The sequence below is a fragment of the Homarus americanus genome, unplaced genomic scaffold (assembly GCF_018991925.1).
Source record: "Homarus americanus isolate GMGI-L3 unplaced genomic scaffold, GMGI_Hamer_2.0 scaffold19567, whole genome shotgun sequence".
NCBI classification, from domain to species: domain Eukaryota; kingdom Metazoa; phylum Arthropoda; class Malacostraca; order Decapoda; family Nephropidae; genus Homarus; species Homarus americanus.
In genome coordinates, this window is record NW_024750394.1 from 1,497 (window position 1) to 11,404 (window position 9,908).

A 9,908-nucleotide genomic window follows, 5' to 3' on the forward strand; every position below is an offset into this window, starting at 1 on the left:
TGTGTTGGGGAATCCTCCATCACCCCACTGCCCCAGGTGTGTGTGTGGTGTTGAGGCCTCCATCACCTTCCCAGGTTTAGTGTTGGGGCCCTCCATCACTGTTTTGGGGAGTGGCAGGTGAAGAGACCTCCTCACCTGCTGGTGTGTGGTGTTGGGGCCTCATACTGCTTCCCAGGTTTAGTGAAGAGGACCTCCATTTGGTCGCTAATTATAGTTTGACTAAAAGATTACCTAAGGTTATCTCAACATACAATTTTGTTGTAGTATCAGATTAACCTTAATAATATCAACAGTCTACCATATGTGGCCACGAAATGTCTAATTTTAAGATATGGCGTCAGGATTATACCGGATTGTAAATGCCCGTTACTCGTATTTATTGTCTCCTAGACAAGTAATTTGGGTGCTAACCCATGTTTGGGATCTAGGGAGTCCAAGCTTATTTAAATAATAATTGGAAGTGATTGGAATTAGGTAGAGATGGCGGACAAAATATGGCACCCAATCCCTGTAGAAAATGCAATGACTCCATCATGTATTCATCACCAATTTACTGACCTTATTTTTGAATCACAGGAATCCAATTGCTATATTTAACATAGATGTAACTGATTGGTAAAAAGTTATAACCGTCAGCAATATATTTTGAAAATGCCTTTGTGATCTGAGACTAGGTTTAGCCAAGTCATAGTCTCTTCCTCCTGTAAAAAAGGTTGATCATGTGGATTCTCCACAGTTTTCAATTTTGACATGGTCCACAAGCTGAGGTGTGCATGGTGGTCGCTATCCTCTACACAACTACAACGTGTTCTAAGCCAGGCAGTTATTTTAGTGCAATGTGGACCATCTACAGGAGAGCTTTCTGGCTTTAACAGTTTTCTTGGTCACATATGCTAACAAAACGTTATCTCATTTCCATCACAATCCACTGCATTCCTGTCACTCCTCTCCTTTCCAGTCCACACCGCAGTCTGATGACCTTCTCTCTAAGTTATGATGATGTTTAGTCAGGACTTGGTAGGAGAGAGAGCGTTTACTGGGAGTAACAAAATGACTTGGCGGAACAATTTCTTGATCAAAAGGTTGGCGCAAAGAGGCCATTGAATCGGTACTCTGCACAAACAGAACTTCTTTCATCCTTTCTTCTTGCTCCCAAAGGTCCTCAATGGCACTGTCATGTCTGTGAAAATCAATGTCCACTGCTAAATCTGGAATTATTAGATGCATTCTTTTCGGCAGCTTCTTTGCTGAAGACTAAATCATTTCATGAGGTGTCCACCTGAGACTTCTTGATAAATTACAGCAAGTGTAACTGCAGAAGCCAGCTTGTAGGAAGGGCTTCTGGCGCGCGTGGTCGAACTGCTGGACAATTGCATGTCCTATTCCTGCAACACTTTCGTCTTGTGTGTCCTTTCCCAGAAAAGACCATTCTGGCATCTGGCAGAATTAATATGCAGGAACAAACGAAAAGGGCAAATCAAAGCAATTGACTTTGCTTGGATACTGATCTGTGAGGGATGGCACATTAGACAATGCTCTTTAATGAGTCGTGCCGCTTGTTTCAATAATCTCTGGCGCACTGAAGTTCTTCTAGACAGCACAGCGGATGTTGAAATACGATCTCAGTATCTGCTTCGATGTGTACCCTCATTGTGCTAATAATAAAGTAGCTTCCCCGTATACGTAGACATTGTCCCCATACTGTTTCTTTCAAATTGTCCCTTTGAGGTGTGTTAGTTTCCATATAAAACTGGAATCTCTGTATTTGTCGAAATTCCTTGTTTTGCTCATGCAAATGTAGAATTATCAGGTGTTCTTCATCTGAAACATAAGGTAGAAACTAAGCGATTACAGATACCTGCTCCACAGTCTTCGTTTTGGGCGGTCTATTTCTGCACTTTGCCTCTGGGACTGTTCTGGGCTGTGTTGGGCATGCTAAGCCCAGACAAATTACTACCCTGCAGAGCGATAGTAGTAGTCTACCCAGAGATATTAGATCTGCGAGCTCTTCAATCACCTGCTGGGGTGAGGCTCATCTAGTGACTATCTGCTTACTCAAGATAGTCCTACACAAACGGCTTGGTCTTTACACTTAACCTCTTGGTACAGTCCACAGAAAAGACAATCCGCTGTTGAAGGACCTGGATGATGCTCACAGCGCTTCTCTTTAATTTAATCAACTGCTCTTTTTATTTTCAATAAACATGTATGATATGCACTTTTCTGTCATCCTCTTTTTTACTCCTGTTGGTTATCCAAGCAACCGATTCAACTTCATCAAACATCTAAGTCCTCTCGCTTAGATAGGGCCGAAGTCTCTTTGGTTTCAATACTTTAGCACTCTGGTCGGGCTAAAAGTCTGGTAAATTAAACAAGCCAAATAAAGTCAGTAAGAAATACTGCATCGTAAATAAACAGTCACTAAATGAAGTGTATCTTGGATTTCCCAATTACATGTCTGTGTCGCTTTTGCTGGGCCAGGCAGATTCTCAGTCCTTGGCTTTGAGGGTTGGGCATAAATTGCTTCTCACAGGACTGAATAAGCAGAGAATAACCTTATAGGCATTTTGCAGGATTTGGTGGCTATTCGCGCCTAATTACTTACCCAGGTGTAGTGTTGAGGCCTCCATCACTGCCCCAGGTGTAGTGTTGAAGGCCCTCCATCACCTGCCAGGTGTAGTGTTGAAGACCCTCCATCACCTGCCCCAGGTTTAGTGTTGAGAATCCTCCATTACTTAAACCAGGTGTAGTGTTGGACCACCTCCATCACCTGCCCCAGGTGTGGTGTTGAGGACCCTCCATCACCTGCCCCAGGTGTAGTGTTGAGAACCTCCATCATCTGCCCCAGGTGTGGTGGGGACCCTCCATCACCTGCCCCAGGTGTAGTGTTGAGAGAACCCTCATCCACCTGCCCCAGGTGTAGTGTTGAGGGAACCCTCCATTACTTAACCCAGATTAATCATCACTACTATAGTGTTACAAAATATCCACTTCTGATATATTTTATTTTTTTGCCTTTTTTTATTCTGTTCGTTGGTTCAGCTAATTTATTATGAGTGTGACTTGTGCCTGGTGCTGCAGGTGTAACACAGTAGACAGATTTTATCATAAAAATGTTGTCTAGGATCACCAGTCATGTCCCCACTGCCTGGCTGATAAGGTTCCTTAAACATTCATGTCCTGCCGCCTCTCTCTCTTTCCTCAGTAAGATTGATGACTGAGACAGTACTTATTAAAACCCTTGACTTAAGATTTTTAACCGCGTTTTTAAGTTGGATTAAAAATGTAAGTCAGACGTTATCACTGTGCAAAATAAAATGGATTAACTCACTGTAGAACAATGAGAAGATTTTTCTGAAAGTTCTCTCTTTGTGCGTCATTGGTTACAGGACAACATTTCTAGAGAGCTCATATTCACACTTCAGCAAAAAATCAGCATTGACATTTCTTCATATTACTCCTCGTGTTTATATCTCGGTGAAGGAACAGGTTGATGTGGTAAATATACCGTAATTTTCCAATTCCTTCGACAACTCACTGTGAAACAAAAAGGTTTACTTTTCATCAACAAATGCTGTTACTAAGTTTCAAACTACTATATTTTTACACGCAGGTGAGGGTGGCCCACTACCTTATGAAGCTGTGTGGTATCATCTGTGTCATCAGGTTAAGTTTAACCCTCAAGATGATGTCCTCTCCGTCGTCCGTCTTTGTTTCATTATAATCCACGATTGGTGGCCCGTTCGTTACAGTGCACACCCTGGTTTTACCCTAACTACTCTGAAACCCATTTTGCAAACTGCAGCTACAAGCGGAATTACTTGAATAAGGTCAGAAATCCAGTACAACTTCCCGAGTTCTTCTCAGTCGATTGATCAACGAAAATGTCATCTGGACGTTGTCACTGTCGGCAGGGAATATTCTGTATTACCTACAACTCTGAGTTGAACCATCAGTGTTGTCCTGCTTCAGTATCATCCGCTACGACTTCAAATATATCTTAGTAATAACGACACAAATAGAGCGGCAGCAGTCCCCTGAGCAGCTAACTCCTCCTGTGATAGGGGGCGCCGTGCTGGCTGGCCTACCTGAACAAGATTTTGCACTGAGATCATCAAAAGCCGCATATGCAGGCAGAGCAGAGCGTGGACTTTCATGTGATGTCTGAAAAGCGATAGGAGCAGCACGTGGGCACAGTTGAAACAGCACACGCTCACTCATTCGATTTTGGGCGCTCTTAACATCGGGATACTTGTTAGTGTTAAGTCTTGAAATTTAAATGTATATGAACTTACAATTCATTTGGTTTGTAAAACCTCTGTTTGTCTTATGACTGAGTCTCCTGCCTGTATGTGTCTCTGAGGGTGATGTGCAGCTGTCATTATGTATTCTGCATTCACAATATGTACTGTGTTCAGGCTTGCTCACTACAGTTACAACATTAGCTACACACACACACAAAATATATATATATATATATATATATATATATATATATATATATATATATATATATATATATATATATATATATATATATATATATATATATCACTAAGGTGCATGATCTAGGTATATGCTGATAACCACAAGGAAAGAAAAACACAAAGCTCCCAAGCGCTTTCCTGTAATATCTTCTGGGGTGAGTACAGACCCTACTAATCTTCAAATAATCACCACAGCAGTCATTACTACGACCATTGTGGACTTGATCTCACCTCCTCTGTACAGTATATATATATATATATATATATATATATATATATATATATATATATATATATATATATATATATATATATATATATATACTTATTTTATACTTCTCCTTAGTCTGTACTCACCCTGAAGATGTAAATTACACAGCGCTTGGAACTTCATTGTTTCTTCTTTCCTTGTGGTTATCAGCATATACCTAGATCACCGCACCAGTGATTTACTGCATATATATATATATATATATATATATATATATATATATATATATATATATATATATATATATATATATATATATATATATATATATATATATATATATATATATATATATATATATATATATATATATATATATATATATATATATAAAAAAAAATATAATTCTCCCTCCTAGAATAATAAACTTGCTTTGATGTTCAGTAATCTTCATACTCCATCTAGAAAAGCTTTTTTTAATCCACTAAAAGCATAACCTGTTACTTATAAGGCTGGGAGAGATTACAGATAAAGAAACATTCCTAGTTGAACACTCGGCCACAGGCTGTCGGGTCTTACGAGAGATGAGGTCATTAAGTTAAGCTAAATACAAACTAAGGTGTTGTAGTAAAACAGAACAACATACAGCGATGCAGTAATACAGCGACACAGTGACACACAAACACAGCAACACAGAGACACAGCAACACAGTGACACAGAAACACAGCAACACAGTAACACACAAACGCAGCAACACAGTGACACACAAACGCAGCAACACAGAGACACAGCAACACAGTGACACGGCAGCACAGAGTCACATCAACACAGTGACACACAAACACAGCAACATAGAGACACAGAACACAGTGACATGGCAGCACAGAGAGACAGCAACACAGTGACACACAAACACAGCAACACAGTAACACACAAACGCAGCAACACAGTGACACACAAACGCAGCAACACAGAGACACAGCAACACAGTGACACGGCAGCACAGAGTCACATCAACACAGTGACACACAAACACAGCAACATAGAGACACAGCAACACAGTGACATGGCAGCACAGAGAGACAGCAACACAGTGACACACAAACACAGCAACACAGTGACACACAAACACGGCAGCACAGTAACACACAACGCAGCAACACACTGACTCAGCGACACAGTGACACGGCAGCACAGAGAGACAGCAACACAGTGACACACAAAACACAGCAACGCAGAGACACAGCGACACAGCAACATAGTGACACAGCAATACAAAGACACAGCAACACGGAGACACGGCAACACAGAGACTCGGCAACACAGTGACACAGAAACACGGCAACACAGAGACAAACAAACACAGCAACACAATATACACAAATAACATGAAGGCACGGCAACAGAGACTCGGCAACACAGTGACACACAAACACAGCAACACAGAGACACAGCGACACAGCAACACATTGACACAGCGACACAGCAACACAGTGACAGAGCGACACAGCAACATAGTGACACACAACACAAAGACACAGCAACACGGAGACACGGCAACACAGTGACACAGAAACAGAGCAACACAAGATACACAACAATACAAAGACACAGAAACACGCAAACACAGCAACACATTGACACACAAACACAGCAACACAGTGACACACAAACACAGCAACACAGCAACACAGAAATACGCAAACACAACAACATAGAGAAACAGCAACACAGAGAAACAGCAACACAGCAACACACAAACATGCAAACACAGCAACACAGCAATATATAAACATAGAAACACGCAAACATAGCAACACAGAGAACCAGCAACACAGAAACACAGTAACAAAGACACCACAGCACAACAAAACAGAAACACAGCAACAAAGACACAGCAACACAACAGCACAGAAACACAGTAACACGACACAGCAACACAACAACACAGAAACACAGTAACACGGCACAGCAACACAACAACACAGACACACAGTAACACGACACAGCAACACAACAACACAGACACACAGTAACACGACACAGCAACACAACAACACAGAAACACAGTAACACGGCACAGCAACACAACATCACAGAAACACAGTAACACGACACAGCAACACAACAACACAGAAACACAGTAACACGGCACAGCAACACAACAACACAGAAACACAGTAACACGGCACAGCACACAACAACACAGAAACACAGTAACACGGCACAGCAACACAACAACACAGAAACACAGTAACACGACACAGCAACACAAAACACAGAAACACAGTAACACGGCACAGCAACACAACATCACAGAAACACAGTAACACGACACAGCAACACAACAACACAGAAACACAGTAACACGACACAGCAACACAACAACACAGAAACACAGTAACACGACACAGCAACACAACAACACAGAAACACAGTAACACGACACAGCAACACAACAACACAGAAACACAGTAACACGACACAGCAACACATGACACACACCATATTAGCTCATAAGTCGTCCGCAAAAGAGGTATAACCATGATGAGGTACTTTGAATACTATTTACACAATGGGCATTACTAGTGCTAAAAGAGGCAGCATCTCCGTCTGTCTGCAGTTGTGATGAGGCGAGTCGACCTTGTCATCACTAACAGTGGGTGGAAAATATTATCTCACTGGCAGAGAAGAAGTAACGAATGGTCCATGTACTCTCTCTCTCTTGTAGCCCACTGTATACGAGTCGGACATTTTGGGACGCATCTTACTCCACTACTACCACTATCTTCACCAACACCACCACCACCATCTTCATCACTACCACCACCATCTGCATCACTACCACCACCATATTCATCATTACCACTACCATCTTCATCACTACCACCACCATATACATCACTACCACCACCATCTTACTCCACTACCACCACCATCTTCATCACTACCACCACCATCTTTGCCACTACCACCACCACATCTTCACTACCACCACCATCTGCATCACTACCACCACCATATACATCACTACCACCACCATATTCATCACTACCACCACCATATTCATCACTACCACCACCCCATTCATCACTAACACTATTCATCCCACAATACCAATCTCATACCACCACCCATATTCATCACCCACCACCACCATTCATCACTACCACCACCACCATATTCATCACTACCAACACCATATTCATCACTACCCAAACCACCACCATATTCATCACTCCCCACCATCTCATCACTACCACCACCATTCATCACTCCACCACCACCTTCCCACCACCCACACCCATATTCATCACTCCACTACCACCAACCTCACCACACCACCATCTTCATCCCACCATATTCATCTCACCCCCACCACCATTCATCACCTCCCACCACTTCACCACCACCCTATTCACCACCCACCTTCATCACTACCACCACCCATATTCATCACCCACCACCACCATCTTCTCACTACCACCCACCATATTCATCATTACCACCACCTTCATACCTTCACCACTACCACCACCACCCACCATATTCATCACTACACCACCCACATTCATCACTACCACATGCATTTCACCACCCATATTCATCACTACCACCACCATATTCAACACCACCATTCACACCACCATATTCACACCACCACCACCAACACTACCCCACCACCATTTCATCACCACCACCACCCATATTCATCTCCAACCATATTCATCCACTGCCACCACCATATTCATCACTACCTCACTACCACCACCATATTCCTCCCAACCACCATATTCATCATTACCACCCACCATCACCAATTCCATCCTCCACCACCCATACACCACCACCACCATATTCATCACTACCACCACCATATTCATTCACCACCACCATATTCATCTTACCACCACCATATTCATACTACCATTTCACACCACCACCACAACCTCACACACTAACACCACCACATCCTACCACCACCATATTCATCATTACCACCCAATTCATCACTACCACCACCATATTCATCATTACTCCACATATTATCACTCCACCGCATTTATCACTCCACCACCATTTACTCCCACCATATTCATTACCACACCATATTCATCACTACCACCACCATATTCATCACTACCACAACCACATCACCAATCCACCACTACCACCACCATACTTATCATCAACCACCATATTCATCACACCACCACCATATTCATCACTACACAACCATATTCATCACCACCATTACCCATCTCACCACCACCACCATATTCATCACTACCACCACCACCACCATATTCATCACTACCACCACCATATTCATCACTACCACCACCCATCACTCCACACTAACACCACCACAATCATCAACCACCACACCATATCACACACCACCCATCATCCACACCACCACCACCATCATCACTACCACCACCATATCCATCACTACCACCACCATATTCATTACCACCACCATATTCATCATCACACACCACATCTTCATCACTACCACCACCATACTCATCACTACCACCACCATATTCATCATCCACCACCACATATTCATCACTCACCACCATCATCACCACTCACCACCACCAATATATTCATCACCACCACCACCATATTCATCACTCACCACCACAATTCATCATTACCAACACACACCCCACAACAACCCCCATATTCATCACAATATTCATCACTCACCACTATTCATCACCACCATATTCATCACTACCACCACCTATTCATCACTTCACCACCATATCCGTCATTACCACCACCATATCCATCAAACCACCACCATAATCCATCATTACCACCACCATATTCATCAATACCACCAATATTCATCACTACCACCACCATATCATCACCACCACCACCATTCACCACCACCACCATTATCCATCATTCACCTTCATCACCACCACCAATTCATCACACCACTACCATATTCATCACCACAAATCTCACCACCACACCATCCAATACCACATATCATCACTACCACCAATATTCTATACTACCACCACCACCATATTCATCATTAACCACCACCATATTCATCACTACCACCACCATATTCATCATTACCACCACCATCACTACTACCACCAATCTATCACCACCACCATATTCCACACTACCACCACCATATTCATCACTACCACCACCATTCATCATAACCACCACC

At 42.6% G+C, this 9,908-nt stretch overlaps 1 protein-coding gene across 1 annotated transcript; it reads left to right on the plus strand.

Annotated features, from left to right (window-relative positions):
• The first annotated feature begins 5,573 nt into the window (after nucleotides 1-5,573).
• Nucleotides 5,574-6,267, plus strand: LOC121854061 (putative uncharacterized protein FLJ46204). The gene is made up of 2 exons (XM_042348451.1): nucleotides 5,574-5,792; nucleotides 5,986-6,267. Exons 1-2 carry the CDS (start codon nucleotides 5,574-5,576, stop codon nucleotides 6,265-6,267), a joined length of 501 nt encoding a protein of 166 aa, XP_042204385.1.
• The last annotated feature ends 3,641 nt before the right edge of the window (nucleotides 6,268-9,908 follow it).